Source organism: Thamnophis elegans, chromosome 1 (assembly GCF_009769535.1).
Source record: "Thamnophis elegans isolate rThaEle1 chromosome 1, rThaEle1.pri, whole genome shotgun sequence".
NCBI lineage: Eukaryota > Metazoa > Chordata > Lepidosauria > Squamata > Colubridae > Thamnophis > Thamnophis elegans.
This window is the reverse complement of record NC_045541.1, coordinates 46,567,013-46,590,471: the sequence shown is the minus strand read 5'-3', so window position 1 is coordinate 46,590,471 and position 23,459 is coordinate 46,567,013. Positions and strand designations below refer to the sequence as shown.

Genomic DNA, 23,459 nt, shown 5'->3' with positions numbered 1-23,459 from the left:
TGCAAGGACCTGTCCAGGCAATCTCTGAGAACTGGACACAATTGAACAGAAAAGTAAAAGCACTTTATTAGAATGTCACACTTTTTTCTTTTCCCGAGCACAACTAAACTTACTTTATAAAATGGTTATCTTCTTTTCCAACAGAGGATCCATGGGCTCTCATAACTTCTCTGGATGTTTTTGTGATTATGCGAACGCTACCTCCACTGCTGTCAGCTTTTGTTAGCGAAGCTCTGGCAATGTCTTCTTTTGTCATGTACCTAAAATATTAAACACTGTTCTTAACTTTGAGCAAAGGCTAAAAACTGAGATGCAGAATTTTCGAACAGATGGCCCCCACAAGGTGATCCCTCTCTGCCAAGAGCAAACTGCAGCATTGATTACGGATCATTACTTCTAAAATGTTAATGTTAAGTAAGAATGTCTCGCAAGGAAACAGATTTTAGTTTCTGGATTCAACTTTTTCTCAGAAGATTTGCAAAATAGTCTATTGGGAAGGAACTATGTATTAAGCAGTGGTCAAACATACAGATACTGAATTTCAAAACAAGGTTTTTGCCTGTATGCGTGGTAGCCAGAAAATTAGTTTCTAGTATATGACTATGGATTCCACAAATTCTCAACATTCAGAAATAATCTATTTACTTACAAGTTTTATTTCAGCAGCCGAGCTGGGGGACAGACTTATTTTTTAATTTTATTCTTGCTAGAAAGCTTTGCTAATATTTTGAAGGTTTATAACTATATCCCCATTACTTTTTACTCAATTCTGAGTTATAAACAAGGTTTTTAAAAAACCCAAAAAATACATTATCAGGAATTTCTGATTGTTATGTCTTAAGAGTGATTATGTATTCAGCATTTTTAATTTCGCTAAACTTTATTTTAGCTTGTTCTATTTATGTTCTATTCACAATTATGTTTTAGCACTCAAATCTGGAAAAAGAAATGATATATTTGTAGAACATTTGCTTCACACAAGCTCGTCATCATAATATGTAGTGAAAAAGTTACATCTGTACTGTGCAAATATATTGAGTGATAATCTGCTATTTGGTTATTAACAGCAGTCCAAGTGGAATCTGTGGGATCAAGAATGTGATTTTAAAGTCCTATTTTAGGGCCAGGAATAGGTTTACAAACGTTTTTTTTCCTATTTAGTTAAGATTTTTTATTTATTCAATTTCTATAGCTGCCCATCTCAAGTCAATGAATCGACAGCTTACAGTTCAAAAAATGTAATATAATTAAGACATTAAAAACATTTTAAAACTATAAAAACAGTAAAAATGTCCAAAATAAATATACATGTCAGGCAAAGATACTTGGCGAGTTAGCAATACAGTCAAGAAACAGGATCCAATCAATACCCAGGTTTGGGAGCCCAGTTTTTAAGGTTTTACAAAAGGCTAACAGGGTTGGGGTGATTCTAATCTCCAAAGAGTTGGAGCCCCTGCAGAAAAAGGCTAATTGTCTTGTTTCTGCTAGCCAACACTTGTTTGCTGATGAGATCTGCAGCAGGCCCATTCTGCTAGATTGGGTTGGATGAGTAGAGACTCTTGGAAAAAAGGCAATCCCTCAGGTAATCTGATTGTAAGTCATTGTAGGAATTTAAAGCTGACAACCAGAACCATGAATTGCACCTGGAAACACACCAATAACCAATGCATCTCACGCAAAAGTGCTGCTATGTGTGCTGCATATCTGGCACCATTTACCACCCGCACAGCCACATTGGGCATCAGTTAAAATGTCCAAATGCTTTTCAGAGGCAGTTCCACATAAAGCATATTAAAATAGTCTAAAGGAGAGGCCACAAGGGCATGAGTTACTCTGAGCAGAGTCTCCCGGTTGAGTATAGATGCAACTGGCGCACCACCCAAAGATGTGTAAAGGCCCTCCTAACCATGGTTGCAATTCGAGCAGAAGCTGTGAGTTTAGGAGGACCCCAGACTGTGTGCCTGGTGTTTTGGGGTAGAGATGGAAGAACCTTTTTTTCAGAGGGTTCAAATATCCATAGACATTCTGTCTTAGTAGGGTGGAATCAGAGCCCATTCTGCCCCATCCGGTCCTCCAGATATTAGGATAGGATGTCTGTAGCATCACTCAAGGGCCTGGGCAAAAGTTCTAAAGCTGGGTATCACCTGCATATTGATGATATTTCACCCCAAAATGGCAAACATAATCCATCTACCCATTCTCCTAGTAACATTTCACTGTCCAGTTTGACTTTTTGCAGCAAGACCAGAATTGGTGATGAGACTATCAAAAATGTCAAGTGGAGCAATTGGGAAATGCAAACCTTGTGAAGGAAACCGCACTGAAGGCGGCGGTGGTGAGACCCCTCCTGAAGAAGCCATCTCTTGATCCAGCTGTCCTTAATAACTACCGCCCGGTCTCCAACCTCCCCTTCCTGGGGAAGGTTGTTGAGAAGGTGGTGGCCTTCCAGCTCCAACGGTCCTTGGAGGAAGCAGACTACCTAGACCCCTTCCAGTCAGGCTTCAGACCCGGTTACAGCACTGAAACCGCCTTGGTCGCATTGATGGATGATCTCTGGAGAGCCAGAGATGAAGGACATCCCTCCATCCTGGTCCTCCTTGACCTCTCAGCGGCTTTCGATACCATCGACCATGGTATCCTTCTGCGAAGACTGCGGGAGGTGGGAGTGGGAGGCACCGTGTTACGGTGGTTCTCCTCCTACCTCTCGGACAGGTCGCAGTCGGTGTTAGTGGGAGGGCAGAGATCGTCCCCAAGGCCCCTGAAATATGGGGTGCCGCAGGGTTCGGTCTTATCCCCCCTACTATTTAACATTTACATGAAACCGCTGGGAAAGATCATCCGTAGGCACGGGATTAGATACCATCAATATGCGGACGATACTCAATTGTATCTGTCCGCCCCGTGCCAAATCAATGAAGCGGTTGACGTAATGGACCGGGGGCTCGAAGCCGTCATGAACTGGATGAGGATTAACAAGCTTGTGCTCAACCCAGAAAAGACCGAGTGGCTGTTGTGTTTTCCTCCCAAAAATTCGGCCACTAATCCAACACTCAGGCTGGGGGGTCAAATTCTACACCCCTCAGAGAGGGTTCGCAACTTGGGAGTCCTCCTGGATTCACAGCTGTCATTCGACCATCATATAGCGGCTGTGACCAGGGGGGCATTCGCCCAGGTACGCCTGGTGCGCCAGTTGCGACCCTACCTGAACCGGGAGGCCCTCACAACAGTCACTCGGGCCCTCGTGATTTCTAGGCTGGAATACTGCAATGTGCTCTACATGGGGCTGCCCTTGAAGAGCATCCGGCGACTTCAGCTAGTGCAGAACGCAGCCGCGCGAGTGATTGCGGGTGCACCCCGATTCACCCGCATTACACCTATCCTCCGCGAGCTGCGCTGGCTACCTGTCGATCTCCGGATGCGCTTCAAGGTGCTATTGACCACCCATAAAGCCCTACATGGCAGTGGATCTGGATACTTGAGAGACCGCCTTCTGCCAATTACCTCCCTACGGCCTATAAGATCTCATAGGTTAGGCCTCCTCCGCATCCCATCGGCCAGCCAATGTCGGCTGGCAACCACAAGGAGGAGGGCCTTCTCAGTAGCGGCCCCGACCCTTTGGAACGAGCTCCCCGTAGAGATTCGCACCCTCTCCACCGTCCAGGCCTTCCGCACAGCCTTGAAGAACTGGCTCGCCCGTCAGGCCTGGGGATAAGGACCATTACCCCGCCCGAATGTTGTATGCATGTTGCGCATTACTTTTATTATGTGTTGTTGTCTTAGTATTGTATTGTATTGTATTCCCCTCTCCCTGGTTTCTGTGAGCCGCCCTGAGTCCCCTCAGGGAAAAGGGCGGCCTACAAATAAAATCAATTCAATTCAATTCAATTCAACCTTCCGAACTATTGTTGGGAAAAGCACTCACTGTTGATTTTTATTCTCAACAATTCAAAAAGCATTTGGGATACAAAGACATTTAAAAAAGAAGAAAGATTGTCACCATTTAGCATCATCGTGACAAAAGTACAATATAACAGCTTGAGATATAATACTTAGACCAGAGTTGAGAAGAGGCTAGCAGCACACACACCGTTTGGTACTGGTGAGTTTGGCTTGTTGTTTAGACAGTATTTCTTCAGCAGCGAGAACAGGATTAGAAAAAATCTGGCCACTTTTTCTGATAATTCTCTGTCTCATGGCTGTCAGAGTATTCCATTCTCTCACAAACCTCAGTATCTAGAAAAGAATTGTTATTCCTAATAATTATTCATTAAAACTGTGAAGATTTTATTTTGAAACGTACACCCAGTAGATAACAGTAGACTTTAAAATCATTTCAATTAATGACATGCTCTTTATGTCATTTACCTGTATAAACATTCAACCATTTCAAAAATAAATGAAGCATTTTGTAATATAGCATCAGCCTCAGTATTGATGGGATAGGGAACCCCAGAAGCAGAGGAGAACTCAGAAACATCCAATCTCTATAGATCAGAATGCGGGTGAGCATTAGTGTAGCTTCAAAAATGACTTGGTGATGGAACTTAAATTCTCTTGATAAATTTCTTTTCCCATTCATTTCAATCAGCATGCTAAGAGTTATGCTTGTCAACAATTGGGCAGCCATAGATATCCTGCCTTGATCGTTCTAGAGGTTAGCAAATGTATACATCCATTCAATCATGGAGAGATATATAGCCCAGTGGGTCGATACTAGGTGACAAGCAAGAATTGCTCTGCTCAAATTCTGTCTTTCTCAAACTTTTATTACAGTAGGTTACCTTAACCAAACCATTTTCTCAGCCTCAGTCTCTTCAACTAGAAATGATCTTCCATTATAAGGCTGTGAGCCTGGTATGCACTGTACAAATGTTAGTGTTTGCATTTAGCAAAAAGGCTCCTGTATATTCCTAGTGTGTCTTTGACACCTCTGAAAGCAGAAAAGTCTTTATCGTTCTTGGACATACATACACTTGGTCATAAAATATTAATTGGCACCTATTATTTTATATTCTGCTTTGTAATACAAGAGCAGCTGATGACTGCAGCAATCAACACTTGGGTATTTTTCAGATGTTCTTGCAATATGAAGGGGGGGGGGGAAATCTACTATAGCCTCATTTGGGTTTTCAGAAACAAATATTTGTAAGTTTTTGTATGCTCTGTCAGATTCAAAATGCCAAACAATTAATTACATCAATTAAATCAATGCAATTGCGTAGTAAAGGATGTGTGACAAAAAGGAAGAACCTCAGCAAATGGTTCAATGTCAAGCATGAAGTAAGACATAGGATGTTTGGTGTTTGATTAATTAGTTAATTAATTGATTGATTAATTAATTATAAGGAAATCTTGAGATAGTGGCCGAGGACACAACTGTGCAGGCAGTTATTATGCATGCACAACTCTGCAGGCAGTTATGCATGCATAAATATTGTTGTCATATTGGCTAAGAATGTGAATAATTTTGCAAAACAATACGGGACAGCTTGTAGCATTGAGGTATACAGATCTGACCATTAGTTTATCAAAGAGCAAGGTAAATTGTTTGACAGGGGAAAGCAAATGAAAAATGGCAAGTTATATGTAAATGGCTAAAAGCTAAAGTAGTAAAGTAAATGAATGTGGGTACTTTTACAGCATATCAGAAAAATAGGGAAATAGAATTTACAAGTTATATCTACACTGGTAGAAAGATAATGAGTAATGCATAGCCTATCATGGGAATGTTTGTCAAAAGAAGTAAAAGAAGCAAAAAAGAAAGAAGCTATGTATAAGAGTGTGCTTCTGTCTGTTCTTTTAAATGAAAATGTCAGTATTTCAGAAAAAGCATTGATGTTGAATATAATGCAAACAAGTTACAAGAATCAAGGAGAGACAGATGATAATAAATGTGGAACTAATGCAAAAGTGAGTGATCGGTACTAAAGAAATACATCAAAGTGGCTTGTACATACAGAGATAATGAAATAGGTTTGAATTATTAAACAAATACAGGAAGGAAGAGTGAATGTGAAGAGGTAAAGAAGGATGAGAAGTTGTGGCTGAATGGATGAGTTTCTAAAAAAAGACAGAGGTGAAAAATTTAAAGCCACTAAAACAATTTGGCATAGGAATGTGGTGGAAACAGTTAATGATGGTAGTATAAACAAAATTCAATTTTATTTTCATTTCTTTTCTTAACGTATGCTTTTATATGCCTTTGCTTACTCCTCTTATTGGTATCAACATTATGATTACTCTGTTGCTATGCCTGTACACGAAGAGCTTCTGCAGCGGAGACAAGTTCCTTATGTCTAATCAGATGGCCAAATAAAGTATTCCATTCCCATTCCCATTCCCTATTCCATTCCATTCTATATTATTTCTTCCTCTTCTTCTGGGTCTTGCACAGTTACCACTAAATGGAAAAGCATGAGTAAGTATTATGAGTACATATGAAATTAAGCAATTTAGTCTTTGTACAGAGAATGTATGGAGTGTTTTTCTCCCCCCAAAAAGGAATAGATATCACTAAAGAAAAGCAACTCTTAAGATATCAATTTAGGTCAACATAGTCAAAATTTATACTTTGGGCTTTATTTGTAGTTTTATCAAGAATCACGAAACTAAACTTACCAGTGTACGGTTCTGTTTTTGTTGAAAACACGCTGGTAAATCTTCCCAGTTGCCTACTTTTATATCAAGTGGAATGAAATTGCAATTGAGAGGCTCTCCATCCTGGACAATCAAATAACAGACCCTTAGTATCTTAGATCAGGAAGTTATTCAGTCTGCTAATGATTTCAAGGAAGAACTAGTTATTGTACATGTAAGTCAAGTGGCCATCTGTCACATGCATTACATCTGAGTACCGTACACATTACTTCTCTATGTAAGAGGCAATGTGGAAACTTGTAGAATACCGACTTCTTGTGCATCCCACTTTTTGTACTGAGCACAGCTCACATTAAATCCTCTCATTTTCCCAGAGACTGACATAATAAAATTGAGATTAATATCATTTGATCAGAAGTGGGGCACACAGATATCTATGATAGATGTCTAGGTAATAACTGGTTCTTCGGTTGGAATCTGTAATTCACACATGGATGGCCTAGTTTATTATTTGGAGAAGGGTGTGATACTTATATGCTGATTTAATAAAGTTTTCTAAAGATTGTCTAGAATAGCCTAATGCTGGGAAAGATTGGGAGCAAAAGAAGAAGGGAATGACAGAGAAGGAAGTGGCTGGATGGAATCACTGAAACATTAGGTGTGGGCTTAAATGGACTTCAGAGAATGGTAGAGGACAGGAAAGCCTGGAGGAACGTTGTCCATGGGGTTGTGATGGGTCGGACATGACTTTGCAACTAACAACAAAAAGATTGTCTACTAGGTGAACTGAAGCCATGTACTTCCTGACCAGTTGTTGGATTCTACCGGTTCAGCCCGGTTTGGGTGTATCGAAGATCAGCTGAGAGCGAACAGGTTCACTCCGACCTTTGGTGGGCCCACCTGCCCACGGGCTATACTTACCTATATTTCCTTGTTTTTTAGCCCAGCTGATAGGCGTGGCAGAGCCAATTGCCACACCTCAGCTGTTTTGGCATGCCTCAGCTGCAGTAGAAGGTAAGTTTTTGTTTTAACCCACTGTGTGTGCAAAGCACACACTCAGCAAACCAGTTGTTAGACCAGTTGAATCACACCACTGGAGGCCAAAAAAGAAAACTAGAAATCTTCTGGTAGAATGGGTACTGATCTGCAGAACTGTTGTTTGCCAACTCATAACAAAACTATCCTTTTAGACACAGCTCAAATTTGTAGATTAGCTTTCAAAGGACAAGATTTACAAGTCTTGCAGCTTGTAAACTGGGTCTTCCACCAGCTGAGATGATTGGACTTCCAGCATTAAGAAACTGCACCATTTAAGAAACTGGGTCGTTATAGAAATGAAATAATACAAAGAAGAAATTGGGAAGTTGGTTTCCGACCTGAGCATCTGGCAACAAAATAAATGGAGAAGCCAATTATATCAAGCTCTCAAGAGACATTAAGTATTGCCTTTTGCAAATTCAGCCTGAACATTAAATAATGATAAGGTAGATCTATTACACTGACAACAGAATGGGGGCATAGGGAAATTTGAAGATAGTACCTGTGGAGAAAACAGCAATCTGAGAGCAATTGGTCATGTAGGGATGGAGCTTAAAATCTGCTTTGAAGAGACCAAAATATCTCTTATCAGGACAGAGTTGTCCTGAGGACATGCTAGCAATATCATAGGAAGGTGCTGCTTATAGGACTATTCCAAGCAACAACTAACTCAGGTTGAAAAGTACATTATCTAGAGGGGAAAGGCAAGAATGGGTGGAAAGCCAGTTCTCATAGTGGATTGTATTGTCATATCATGGAATGCTCCAGGAATTATACACTAGCTGAATTGGGATAGTAATATAGTTGATACTGCAATATCCAATGGTCATCTTAAAAGAGAATGACTCAGTGAGAAGCCACAGAACTGATGGAAATGAGAAAAAGGTGTTCCCAACAGCAAAAAATAAGTATGCTTATCCATCTCAGATTCCCTCAACCACTTTTAACTTATGTCCCTCAAAACTCAGCCTCTTTGATGCAGTTTCATTCAACAACCTATATAATGGTTTTTTAGATGGCATAGAAAAGTCATGAGCAAAAGAAATAGAAACTCTTGCACCAATCAGAATTCTACATGTGCGTCTTTGAATCCAAAATTAATTTCCCACCTTTGTGTAGACATGAATTCGGTCAGTATTCCTACTTGCACAGAACATTAGACTATGATATGTTAGGATGGATTCTGAATTGTTTGAATACTCTGTAAATAAAAATGATGAGTTTTATTACAAAATAATTTTACTTTCATCTCCTTATAACAATTATGATAATGAACATGCCATTGCACAAGCGCCTACCACCTGATTTACCAAGACATTTGCTAGAAAGCAACTACATTCTTAGATCCTACCTAATCTGTTGTAGCACAGGAGGTATTACTTGATAGATTTAAGTAACCTGGTGATTCAACCTATAATTGCAATGCTTACAACCAAAGTTCCAGATTCAATGACAGTTGTAAAGCAAGGACTACTGTATCTAAAACAACTTAAATGAGACCTAACTCTCACCAAAATCATATGTGAAAAACATTTGAGAAAGTACCTTTATATTAATGGCCAATGCTGGATTTTTTCATTTACTCAAGAAGTAAGGATAACAGTAACTAATTCTATCTCAAATTTATAATTCCCAGTAAAAATAGAGAACAATAATAGTCTATTGCAATACATATTGAATAGAATTTATTTAAACCTAGATCCAGACCTAGCTTCTAATTTTTATTTGCAAGGATCCTTAAAGCCCTAGATCAGGGGTGGCAAACTCGTGGCTGGATGTGTCACATGCCAGCCACACCCACACCCAGTTTAGCGAAGGGGGAAAAAGTCACAATATGTAATCTAAGACAACATGAAGCTGCGAGTTTGACACCTCTGCCCTAATTCCCGTTTCTTTTCTCTATGGCAATGTCCTAAGGAGGCAAAAGATTATTATTGGAAATCTATTAAGATGTTATATAATATTTTTATTATTATGTATCACTAGCATGTCAAAGCACTTCATCCTTATCTGGCTATGTCCAAAGCCAATTGTATGTATTAAAGCTATGTATAAATTAATTCTTTTTTTTTATGACTTGAACTCCATGGACAAGTTCTTGCCTTTTTCTTGGTAACATTTTCAGAAATTGTTTGCTGCTGCCTTCTTCCTAGCATTGAGGGATAAGCAACTGGCCCAAAATCACCTACTCCTTGCCTAAGGCAGAACTAGAACTCAAGAGTCTCTCTGTTTCTAGTGCAGTTACTTTAACGACTAAGTCAAACTGGATCTCACTTCTAATTTAGCAGATGAATATTCTGTGGTATTTTTTAAAGTGTAATCTTGTTATAAGGAGAGACAACTATGCTAATCAAGTTAATTTTGGTAGTCAAATAAGATTTTTCCAATAGGACATTTTCTTGCATCATCTAAATTTCCAGAATGCAAACTATACCCGTCGTCTCCAAAATGTACTGAAGGCACCTTGTAAGGCTTTCTAAGCACTGTATTCAATAATGTTTGAAGTGTTTGGTTCTTCATTATTTTTTGTAGAGTTTTGTGTTCCGATGTTGAACAACTTGACTTCTTCTACTATTCCAAGTCTCCCCCTTCCTGTCATTCCCCTACATTCTGCACTTCTACTCGAAATTGGCTCCAAACTCTTAGACTAGGTAGAAATTTTCTCACCACTTAAACATTTTGCAAATGTTACACACACACTGGCCACTGTGGGAAGAGTTGATAATTCTCAAACATCTAGATTTACATGTTCATGAACATGTTTAAATGTACATGTAATCATTAATGCCAGAAGGAAGGCAATATTTATTACCTTCTTTGAGTTCATGCTTGCAGCAGTCCAATTTTTTATTTGCTTCTTCCTTTGTCATCTCAATGCCATTAAGTTGTATGTTGTGTTTGATTGCATTTCCATCTTTACTTTCAGCAGAGGGAAAACCAATTTGACTTTCCTTTTGCCTAACTAGGAGTGTTAAAAAGCAAGAAGGAATAACAATTATATGATATGTTGTTGGGAAAGAAAAGCTAACATAAATGCTAAGGATACATTTCTGTTATAAAGTCTATTACTTAGTTCTCAAGAGAAAAGTCGCAGTTAATTGTAGTTAACCATAAGTAATTAAATAGATGATTCTCAAATTAAAGAACAGGATATGTGCCTGCAAAATTACTTTTCTTATGTTCATACACAGTGACTATGGGTACAAAAATAACAGCATAGTCACTAAACATTTAGCAATTTTTGAAATAGTTTATTAAAAAATTAAAAGAACAGAATAAAAAACTACTTAAAATAAAAAGGCTGATAAAGACATAGTGGAAAAAGAATAACAATACTAAATAAAAGTTTTCCATTATAATAAAATTAAAATATTTTATTTCATTAATTGTCTAGAATTATTTAATTATTTATTTAAGATGCCATCTTAAAATATAACTAGAATAACACTTTAAATGTATTAATATTGATATCTTCAGTATTTATAACAAGAAAAAAAATAGAAAGCAAAAGTATAAGAAAAATGTGACAAAAATAAAAAGGTAAAAAAACCTGTAAACTACCTTTTTACAATCGCCTTCCATTCTACCCATTTATTAATTACATCAATATATCTGTAAAGACTGCAACTGTTTCTAATTACTTTCTTTACATCTATTATTACCTCTGTAGCATCTAGCAATCCTATGCTTTGAGATTTAACACTTGAATAAATAACAATTGCATATGCTAAATGAAGAAAATACCTACATATACATCTCCCTGTCAAAATCTCCTAGAATTATCACAGAACTTTTGAAATGTCATAGACAGGGTAATTGTAGAATATTTGCAAAATACTCACATTAGCAATTTTTTTCTTATAACAACCCTGTAATCATCAGGGTGGAATCGGGGTGACTGAATGGAGTTAAGCAATTACTGGCCAGATGCCCTTCCTGATGCCTACATGGAGTTCACAGCAGATATTTTCTCATTATGGTGATATTTTCTCATTATGCTGCTGCCACCCAGGATTGAACTCATAGCCTTCTGATTGTGAAGTTAGAGCCCCACCTCTAGGCCACCATGCCACTCATTAGCAATCCTTTGTTAAAATTAAATGTAATTATTTTAGGGTTCAATTCAACTGAATTTAGCCTTTGTTCTGGTCCCACTTTTTTCCTACTAGCAGCACTTCCTTTCAAGTATCTGAGGTCAAACATGGCATACATCCTAGTGGATGAAATAAGATCTATTCTTGTACTGAGTTTTCCTGCTGCTACTTTCTTTCAAGACTCTATGTATATTACTCAGGGAGGGGAGGGAGGAATATCATAGATGCAGTAATAAAGACTAACAAAGTTGCTTCTTTTAACATGTCTTACAATAAGATATCATACAAATTAAATTTATACCATGGACAATTACATTTATTTCTGTAAATCCTTAATTTATGCAATATTACACTTTTAGCCCAACTGCTAATTTCTGTTTTTAGCATTAACCATTAGGATATTTTTGTATATGTGGTATAATACAAACAGACGAACAAGATGTGTTAAAACAATGAAAAAATATTCTAACAGCAGCAAATATTTTTACTCACTATTCTTTCTGCGAGGAGATTCACACACTTCACAATAAGGTAGCAATGAACTGTTATTGTAAGTGCAAAGACTGCAAGGCCAGGTTACTTCAGAGGCCAATCCTTCCGTTGACTCAGGTAAAAGGATACACTCATCGTCCTGGGAAGCTTCTTCCGAAAATGAATTGTTTCGTTTTCTAAACAAACATTTTCTCTTTCCCTGCCTATTAGGAGCAAGCTTAGGTGTAGATGGATCTACAGGTCTTAGTCTCTTTGCCTCTCTGCAAATCTCATCTAGATCCTCTGGCCCCTGGGGATCTATGTTTCTGCCATTTTCCAGATCTTTTTCCTCCGAGGCTTGGGAAGAATTTGAACTCAAGGATGGAGATGTATTATAACAGGAATCAATTTTTCGCTTTTTCTCCATATCTGGTTTTGGCGAAAAGAAGTCACGAATATCATGTTGCTTCTCTTTTTCAAACTAGGATGGAAGACGCAACAATCATTACTTTGCTTAACACAAGGCTGCCCCTTCATTACCTATTGCTATCATTATCAACCATTTCCTATTTCAATTTCACTGTTTTAGAAATAGGCAGTCCTTGACTTATGACTGGTCACTTAACAACTATTCAAAGTTATAACAAACTTGAAAAAAGTCACTTATGATTGGTTCTCAAAGTTAAAAATGCTATATAACCTCTGTGCTGACGTAATCGCATTTCAGATGTTTAGCAACTGACTCGTATTTACAATCAGTTCAATGTACTATAGTCACAATTATGTTTTGTGATTTTTGCCATTTTCCACCTAAAAAAATCCCATTGAGTAAGTTGGATCTAGATTTAGAACCAAATGATTCACTTAATGATTGTTGTAAAAATGGTCATAAAATTGAATTAGGTCATCTGCTAACTTGACTTATGACCACCCAGACTTACAACCAAAATTCCAGGCTCAATTGTGATCATAAGTCTGTAGTTTGAATTTAAACAGGCAATTTCACATATTAAGGAAAAAAATAATATTCTATATTTTAGAATTTAGAAATTCATTAGTATTAACATTCTGTCAACATTATTCAAATTATTTTTTTTTAAAGTTGGAGTATTGCAGATTTTTTTTAAAATTGATATGTTAGATGTCAAATGAAATAGTAAGGTTTTTCATCAGTACTACTTACTCCAGACTTTAAAATAAGTTTCACAAAATGAACTATTAATACTAATATTTTGACATTTAAACAAATATCACAAAATGAACTATCAATATTTTGGCAAGTAAATTTCACAAAATGGAACTATTAATACTAATGTTCTGGTCATTAGTATTATTAACTACCCTGTTTCCCTGAAAATAAGACCTCCCCAGATAATAAGCCCAATCGGGCTTTTGAGGTCATGTGCTAAAATGAGCCCTCCCCCCAAAATAAGCCCTCCCCAACAATATTATAACACAGTAGCAGCCGTGAGGTGACCACGCTCATCACCTCCTGCACCTCAAAAATAATAAGACCTCCCCAAAAATAAGGCCAAGTGCTTATTTTGGGGGTCAAAAGAAACATGGTACATTTAAATGAGTACATTTATCTCATTTTAATCTTTGCTGTAGTTAGAACAATAGGAATCATGTTTATTTCTTTGGATTTGGATCCAATTTTGAAACTCAAATGACACTACTGGCTACTTTAAAAAAAATAATGAGCCGTGTAATTAATTCTGAACCTGCCTTTTGTTATTAGGAAAATGATGCTGTGAAGAGAGAGATCTGTTCTGTCATTCATGATCATTTTTAGATTTCACAATTTGACATTTATATGAAGAATTATTAATGCATCTTATAATGAAGCTAATGCCCTAGATAATATGCAAAAGGCTATTTGAGTAAACCCTGAACCAAAGTATTAAGACAAATTAATGTGATATAATCTGCCATTAAGTTTCTGCAGAAAGTGCTAAAACTCCCAACACAGTTATCAAAGACCAAACAGAATTATAATCAGTAGACATAAGCATCTGTTAGAAGCACTGATAATGCCACACTTGTCACAATGCCATTACACAAATAACATATTGTATCTAATTAGCATCATTTGTGCAACATCATGACATGTGGAATGTCAGTTGTCTCTTCTGAATGTCTTAGGTCAGCAAATCCTATAGAAACTATTACCTATGGGGTTAAGAGAAAAATAAAACAGTACTTTAATATAAAAGAAAGTATTTATTTTTATTGACATTTCACTTTATTAATTATTCTAAAATAGCATTACAACAGCTAATATTAATGAAAATACAATATTGTGTGAAAGTCAGTTATTATAATAGATCAAAACCAAAATGAGAAGTATTTGTATATCAAAAACATAGTATTACTCTTGGATACTGAATAGGATTTACATATATACATTCTTACATGGGTGAATAAGACCTCATTCTTGATTTCATTTCGGTCTTCATTTGGGGTCCAGGCTTCAGCAAAATTCAAAAAATTCCATTTATCTTTGTCACCTTCAGGTGCCTGTAACTTTTCTTTCTTGCCATTTAATGTGGTACCTGTAACTTTGGCCTAAATAGTAAATAATTAAAAAATACCCACATTATTATTTGTCTATTTGCTGCATACCCAATTTACAATAAGCATTTAAGATGACAAGCAAAACAGAATATGACACTTAGAAATAGAAATTAAAAGTCTGGTTTTTAACAATTGTGTCTCTGTAGATTTCCAAAGCAAGATTTCAAGATAAAATATTCTATAATATTCCATTGGAATATTGAATTATCACCTACTACTTCAGATGTCGCTCCTCAACTTCCAAACTACTCTGACACCACCATCGAAATTAGCAACAAAATAGCTGATTTTCAGCCTTCAATTCTTACATTTTCCCCTTTGTTGAAACCAAAATGGACTTATTAAGTCACAGGCATATAATTAACATCCACTTCAAATGCACAACTTTCCCTAAAAAGAGATGAAAAAGTTTGACTGTAATCATTCAACATTGCCAGGCCTTTTCTGGGCCCAGAGAGCTAATATAATGATAAAGTGCCAGGAAAAGAACGTTGGTCCTTACCTGAATGTTTCTTTTCAGTGGACGAGAGGGAGGGGCGACTCCTGGGATATTCTCACAGCATGATTGGTCCAAAGACTGAGGGAAATCTCTTTTAACCTCTTCCTTTCCCTGTGGCTCCCAGTTCCTCAAAGTTGCATGACCAAAAAACCTGCTGCCAACAAAACAGACAACAGCAAGGGAACAACCACCCCCCAGCCCCTCACCCTGACTGACTATCACCTACATCTATCTGGGGCAGGATGTCGCCCCTCACTCTCATCCACCGAAAAGAAATGTTCAGGTAAGGACCAACGTTCTTTTTCCAGTGGACTCAAGGGAGGGGCGACTCCTGGGACGTACCCAAGCTCAGTCCATAGGAGGGAAACTAAGGTCCTGGGGGAGGAGCAGTCGCTACGTGTTGTAGAACCCTACGCCCAAAGGATGCCTCGGCCGATGCAAAGGCATCCAGCCGGTAGTGGCAGATGAACAGTGTTGGGGATGACCAAGTGGCCGCCTGACAAATATCTTTGAAAGGAGCCCTTGTGGCCCACGCTGCTGTAGTAGCGGCACTCTGTGTGGAGTGGACCGTGATACCCAAAGGGGGGGCGGCGGCACAAGGACTCGTATGCCGAAGAGATGGCCTGTCATAATCATCTACCAATGGTGGCAGAGGAAACTCTGGCCCCCAAGGAGCCAGGCTGGAATGAAATAAAGAGGGCCTCAGATCTACGGAAGGAAGATGTACGTTGGAGATAAATGCGCAAGGCGCGATGAACGTCCAACCAATGGCAAAGGTGCTCCCTCTCATGGGAGGGAGCTGGACAGAAATTGGGGAGGATGACCTCCTGCACCTCATGGAAGCGCGAATTGACCTTAGGGAGAAAGGTAGGGTCCAACCGTAGGACCATTCTATTTTGGTGAAACTGACAGAGGTCGTCCTTAGATGACAGAGCCCCCAATTGGAAATGTGCCTGGCAGAAGTCACCGTTACAAGGAATGCCACCTTGAAGGATAGGAACCTAAGGTGGACAGTGTGCAAGGCCTCAAAGGGAGTCCCTGTCAAGGCCCTAAGATCAAGGGGTAGGTCCCAAGTTGGGAACCTATGGATGGGAGGAAGCCATAAATTAGCGGCTCCCCTCAGAAATCTCTTGACCAGGGAATGGTGGGCTAGAGACGAATGATTGTCCCCTGGCAGAACTGAGGCCAGGGCGGCTACCTGAGGCTGTAAAGTGTTATGAGAGAGACCCCCATCCAGACCTTTTTGGAGGAAGTTCACAATTTGAGTGACTGAAGCCTCGGTTGGACAAATCTTGAGTGGGCTGCACCATTTAACAAACGCCGCCCACGTCGAATTATATATCTGCGTGGTGGAGGGGCGTCTAGATGCCTTGATGGTTACTATAAACCGGGAGGACAAGTTGGCACTCCTCAGGAGGCTCCGGTCAAGCGCCAGGTGGTCAGGTGGAGGCACTGGGGCTCTGGGTGGATCAAGACTCCCTGGCACAGGGAGAGCTCCTCCTGAGAAATCCTTCAAGGGGGAGAGACGGAGAGCTGGACAAAGTCCGCAAACCAAGGCCATCTGGGCCAGTAAGGTAATATCAGAATGATGTCTGCCCTCTCTTCCACTACCTTCCTAAGTGTCCGCGGTATCAGAGGGAGCGGGGGAAATGTGTACAATAGGCTCAGAGGCCATCTGCTCTGGAGAGCATCTGTTCCTTCTGCGGCCCTGGTCAGGAACTGAGAGAAGAATCTCGGGATCTGGGTGTTTGTTGGAGTCATGAACAAGTCCACCAACGGGTTGCCGAACCTCTGGCAAACCTTCTGGAATAGTTTGGGTAGAATTTGCCACTCCCCGTGGTCCACAGTTGTGTGGCTCAATCAATCGGCCTGGTGGTTGGCCGAGCCCGAGATATGCTCCAACACTACTGATGCAAGATGTCTCTCTGCCCAGGAGCCGAGCTTCAATGCCTCCAGCCAAAGGGCTCTGGAATGAGTCCCCCCTTGACGATTTATGTGGGCCTTTGTGGCCACATTGTCGGCCAACAGAAGGACGTGGCAGCCCTCTATCAAACTCTTGAACAGTTGGAGGGCCAGCCGGGCGGCCTTCAGTTCCAGCCAGTTTATATTCTGGCGAAGGTCTGACCGGGTTCAACGGCCCTGCGCCATCTTGGAGTCCATGAGCGCCCCCCAACCAAACAGGCTCGGGTCTGTAGTGATGGTCACTCGATCCGACTCCCCGAACTCCGATCCGCATCGAAGAGCCAGAGACAGCCACCACCACAGGGATAGGCACATGTCTGCTGCTGGATAGATGAGTCGTCGAGAGTTACTCATGCGTCTCCGCTGGAAAGGGATGAGGATGACTGTAGGGTCCGGGAATGAAGCCGTGCCCAGGGAACAATCCCTACGTACGACACCATCTTGCCCAATAGGCGGGCCAAGGTCAGGATGGAAACTGCCCGCCTTGCGTGCACCTGCCTTGCCAGGGCCTGAAGACTGAAGAGCCGCTCTGAGGATAGTCAAATCATGCCCTCTATGGAGTATATCACTGCCCCTAGGTGTAAGATCTTCGTAGAGGAGAGATTACTTTTGGGGAAGTTGACAGAAAACCCTAGGACTTGTAGTATCTGAATGGTGAGTTTGAGGCCGTGGACAGCCCGGGCCTGAGAATGGGCTTGCACGAACACATCGTCGAGATAGCATTGTAGTATCACTGGGACAGAGTGGAGGTGAGCCGCCAATGCCGTCAGGACCTTCATGAATGTGCGTGGGGCTGAAGCTAACCCAAAGGGGAGGGCCCTGTATTGGACATGGAGTCCGTTGTGGGAAAAACGTGGGAACCTGCAATGGGCAGGGAGGATGGGGATGTGGAGGTAGGCTTTGTCAGGTCCACTGACGCTAGGTAATCCCCCGCCTGATGCCATGCAGAATGGACCTGAGGGATGACATTTTGAAGCGCCTGTATATCAGTTAACGATTGAGGCGCTTGAGGTCCAGTATCGCCCTCTAGCCCCCAAGCTCTTCGAAATGATGAATAGGTTGGAGTAGTGACCCAACCGTCATTCCATCCACGGGACCAGCTCTACCGCCCGGATGTCCAGCAAATGTTGTATGGCTAGGGACATCAGACGACGGCATTCCGGGTCCCGGGATGGTGGAAAGGTTCTGAAAAAGGTCGGGGGCATGGAGAGGAATTCTAGATGGAGGCCATTCCTGACCGTGGTTGTTACGCATGCATCTGATGTTAATCAGTCCCACTGATCCGCAAAGAGTTCCAGACTGCCACCAATGGGAAACCCCGGGTTGGAGTTATTTCCCTTTGCGGGAAATCCCTCCACGAAAGGACTGCCTGAACTGACCTTGTTACTTACCCTGGTAGTAGGGCCTCTGGAACTGCCTATCTGATCTATAAGGGACGTACCTCTGGTGCTGGCAATCCTGTTCAGGGGCCCTGAATGATTGTTTACGGAATGAGGATGGACAATTGTCCGCCTTCTTGGTATTGGTAGGCAAGACCTTCTTTTTGTCTTTGTTCTCTATGAGAATCGGATCTAAGGATTCGCCAAAGAGATTAATTCTGGTGTAGGGGGCAGCTGCCAGGCTCCACTTAGACTTGTTATCCATTTGCCAATTACATAACCATAACAACCGCCTGGAAGTCACCGAGGTAGCTAGAGCTCAGAACGAGTACTTCATAGCATCAAGGATGGCATCCGCAGAAAACTGCGTGGCGGCAATTATCTTTGTGATATCTTGGTGCAGTCGCTCATCCTGAACAGTAATGCGGTCCTACAACTGGCGGAGCCACATGACAGTTGATCAGTTGAAATAATAGGCAGCTGCAGCGGACTTTACGGCCCATGCCAAGGCGTTGAAATTCTTACATAATGTAAGCTCCGCCCACTTGTCCTCCGGCTTCAACTTATCAGCCACATCCCCTGATACTATGGATGAGGCATTGGCTAGGGTGGCTACCAGGGTGTCTACATTAAGCAATTGAAGCCCCTGGGAGAAGGTCTGCTCCATGTTGTAGAAGTGGCAGTCATTGCTCCCTGGGTTAGGAAAGGTGGAAGGGTGAGCTTACTGATTCTTTACCACCTCCAGAAAAAGGGGAGGAGCAGGGACCTCCTCCTTGTTGGTCGCTGTATTGGAGAACATGACCAAATTAGAGTCTCTGGGTGGAGGAATGGCAGGATCACCTGTCCCAACCTTAGTGGCCTTCCTAGCTTTGTTTAACAAGGTTTTAAACATTGGAGGAGCAAAGCGATTTGGGAAGGCCGGGGGACCCGGGAGGAAAGTCTCTTCATCCTCCGAAAATCCCATGTCCTGACGGGCATCACCCCCTAACACTGAGCCCTCACTGACTACTGAGGGCGAAGGAGGCATTGCCATCTGATGTCTAAGGTCTGAGGAGCTCTTAGCCTGATGAGAAACCTGGGACCTAGGCTCCCTAGAAGAATGAATTTCCCTTAAGGAAACTGCAGAAACAATTCCCTTAGAAATGGCTAAGGAAATAAGCCTCTTGATGCTCTCAGGGAGCAATTCCAGATCCTCAAATTCATCCTCCGAGTGTCCTGGGGCAGGACCCTGTGGGGCCAGGGTGTATGGGGGGAGGAAATCCCAGGATGAACCTTCCAATGGATCCCTGATCCCCTCCCTGGGCCTTTGATGAGAGTCAGGAGGGGATGGGGAAATTTCCAGGCCAGATTGCCTGCATGCCCCAGAGGGGGAGATAGAGGGAGAAGAAGGGCTAAACCCCCTGGGGGGGGGAGTTTAGAGTTTTATTTCATTTGTATGCCGCCCTTTTCCCTAAGGGGACTCAGGGCGGCTCACAACTCAAAGAAGGGAAAGGGGGATACAGACAGTTTAACAACAACACAAAACAATACATAGTTAAAAAGCGCAACAATCATACCATTCGAAAGGTCCAACTATGGCTTCCTCCTCGGCCCCAGTTAAGGCGTTCCCCGTGGCCCATGAAGTAGACTGCCTGCTCTCTGCTGTTGGTGCCACTCATGTGTCCTCCGATGTCTCGCCCAGAGCCACCAGCCGGTGCAAGGGTCTTGCAGGAACAATTAGTGGGCTGCTGAGGCTGAGGCTTGCCGGCCTGACTCGACCATGATGCAAGCTGACGATTCTGGGCCAGAAAATGGCCACCTTCATGTGCATGCTTCCAAAATGGCCGCCTCCACGTGAGCACCTCTAAAATGACCGCCGGAGGTTTCAGTGCGCTTTAAATGTTCTTTTTGTCTTCAGCCACGGTTTGAAAGCTTGCCGCAGCTTGTTTTGCCCAAGCATGGCTTCCCAGTGTTAAATTAAGCTGTCCACAGCTTGATCAGCGCCTCTGTCTGGTAGCCCTTCCTGCGGAGCTGCAGAAACGGAGCCTGACACCCCCGCAGTTCCAGGGATTGGACAGAGCTCTAGAAACTCACGAGGAGAGGGCGAGAAGCCAATTAGTTCTCCCTCGGCTTGCTGCGGGACGGAGGACCCTGTCCCTGCAAGATAGCAGCTCAGAAATTTAGAATTTAAAATAGCCAATGGATCAAATCCAAATGAATGCTAAAATCTACTCACTTTCTCTAGAAACCACAAACACAGTACTTGGACCAAAAAACTGAGAGGAACTGGGAGCCACAGAGAAAGGAAGAGGTTAAAAGAGATTTCCCTCAGATTTCCAAAATTATTTAGTTTTCAGAATAACAACTGTCTAGTTTCTATTTTAATCACCTTCCAAAGAACCTGGAAAGTCTGCCTCTAAGAGCATATAATTCAATATTATCGTTTTAAAAAAATAAAGGAACAATTATTCCTTATTTCTACTTCTCAGCAGCCTCAGAAAGAGGCTTACAAGCAATTACAAACTTACCCTAGCCTAATTTTAATGTATGAAACTCCTCTCATATTAAATCTTAAGTATGTGACCATGGCTCTAATAACTTCCCCTTGCATTATTTACCATGCTCTGCAATAAATTATGGAGAACCTCAAAAGTTGCATATTATTTTGTGACCTCTGAGTTGCACTAATAAAATTTTTGTTTCAGTACAGAATCTGCAGAGATGACAGATAGAGCATCCCAAATAATCTGACAGTTCTAGAATTCTATAGCTCAACGAATTCTTTTTTCATTCCAAGGGTCTTGATTTCACGCCTTTAATGTCAGATTAAGATAAATGAATACAAAACATGGAATGTTTCCAAGGGTAAAGGCTGCTTCTTCTTATTGTCTGATTGCACCTTCCAAGCTCTAATTACCGACATAAATATTTTCTCTGCTTCACGAGCCTCATGCTTTCAGAACTGAGGCACTTCTGCTTTGAGTCCAGAGGCTTCTAAAGAAATTCTGTAGCAAAGAAACATTTACGTCCCATTATGTCTTGGTTGTTTCTTCAGATATATAATATTCTTTTTAAGAATCAAAGCAAAGCAAAACTTGATAGAAAAAAAAGATGGGGTGAAAAAGGACCAGCACAGAATGCACAGGTAGTCCTCAACGTATGACCATTATTGAGTCTAAAATTTGTGTTGTTAAGTGAGAAGCTTCTTAAGTGAGTTTTGCCCCATTTTGCAACTTTTCTCACCACATTTGTTAATGTGAGCCACGTGTCAAGCATCTGTATGTAAATCACATGACCATGGGGAAGCTGCAACGGTCATCACTGTGAAAAATAGTCATGTCACTTTTTTAAATGCCCTTGTAACTTTGAACGATCATTAAATGAACTGTTGTAAGTCGAGGACTACATGCATACATCAATACAGTACAAAATCTGAAGCATCTGGGATTTCCAATATTTAATCATACCTTACGATTCAACATTGCCCACATTATAGAGTCTAACGTTCCATTTGCAATAAGATAATGGATATTCACAGAGTTACTCTGTCCTATCCGATGAGCTCTGTCTTCTGCTTGTTTTATATGGCCAGGGTCCCAATACAGTTCAGCAAAAACAACATGAGTGGCAGCAGTGAAGGTTAAACCCTAAACATAATGAAGAAATTAATACTTATATCATTTCTTAAACAGGGAGCAATCAATGCCTTTTGTAAGTTTACAGTCTCTTATAGAAATTTTGGGAAACATTTAGGTTGAAACTAGAGAACATCATTCCCCTTTATCGTGGCTCAAAAATTGTTTGCCTTCTATGTAAAAATTCACTCAAAAGACCTAACAAGTTGGAGCAAAAGGCATTTACAGTTGGAACTCTGGTCTGACATCTCATTCTGTCTCTCCATTAACTGAAATAGCATTGCTAATTCTCCCCCCTCAATAACAAAGCTCTTGTCTCTGTAGCTTTTTCCTAAATATCTCATAAGAACTGCATTATATAGACAAACATACATCATTCATAAATGATGTGCTCCTATGTATTTTGCAAATAACATTAATTTCTGGATCAGCTCTATATCATGTTGTTGGTTTGAGCTCCGAGCTTGGCAATTTGGTTGCAAACGTTTCATCCCCATTCAAGGAGACGTCTTCAGTGCATACAAAAGACGCACACCACCCTGCAAAACAAGCTATCAACACTCATGGCTAACAACCCCCACAACAATGAACAAGCCTGGTGTTCTGATCTAGGCTTCACCAAATCACGAAGCAGACTCTGTCCAGACAAAACCCTTTTTTATTAAGCTAATGTGAATTCCTCTCATTCACATCCAGCAAAGTCCTGGCAAACAGTCTTTCAAGGGTGAATTTACAACCATAGCCCTTATCAGGCTTGGAGAGCTGCCAGGCCGATATCTTCCAAACGCAATGCTGTACAATAAAATACTTGGCAAGGAGTCTGTGAGAGTCACGAACAAATCTTCACATTAATCAAGCAAACTAATTGTCTCCTGCAAACGCATTCCCCTTTCATTCCTCTTTATCCCCTAGGGGAGGAGCCATTCACTGTCCACCTGTGCCTTTACTCCCGAGTCAGCCCTTGTTCCTTAACTGTTCCCTTCTCCTGGCAGCTCTGTGCATGCGCACATTGAGGACAGGCTCCAGTTGTTCTTCTGCTCCACTGATCTCCGACTCCGAAGGCAGCTGATAATTTTCGAATAGCCCTAGCCCCATCTCTGCTTCTGATGCAGAGCACTCATCAGAGCCTTCCCCAGACATCAGGACTGGTCCATGTTCCTCCCCAACCTCCTCACTGTCTGAGTCTGCCACCAGCTCTGCTGGCGGCCACAACACCTGGATCAAGAAC

The 23,459-nt window shown here is 41.2% G+C and overlaps 1 protein-coding gene across 1 annotated transcript in view; it reads right to left on the bottom strand.

Annotated features, from left to right (window-relative positions):
* ZRANB3 (zinc finger RANBP2-type containing 3) overlaps positions 1 to 23,459 on the bottom strand; it is a 73,429-nt gene that overhangs the window by 8,565 nt on the left and 41,405 nt on the right. Inside the window, exons 11-18 of the mRNA XM_032216782.1 lie at positions 22,064 to 22,243; positions 14,616 to 14,768; positions 12,222 to 12,681; positions 10,448 to 10,597; positions 8,745 to 8,836; positions 6,619 to 6,720; positions 4,088 to 4,233; positions 114 to 260 (exon numbers count right to left, since the gene is read on the bottom strand). Coding sequence (XP_032072673.1) covers positions 114 to 260; positions 4,088 to 4,233; positions 6,619 to 6,720; positions 8,745 to 8,836; positions 10,448 to 10,597; positions 12,222 to 12,681; positions 14,616 to 14,768; positions 22,064 to 22,243 — 1,430 coding nt within the window. The remainder of the gene's footprint in view (positions 1 to 113; positions 261 to 4,087; positions 4,234 to 6,618; positions 6,721 to 8,744; positions 8,837 to 10,447; positions 10,598 to 12,221; positions 12,682 to 14,615; positions 14,769 to 22,063; positions 22,244 to 23,459) is intronic.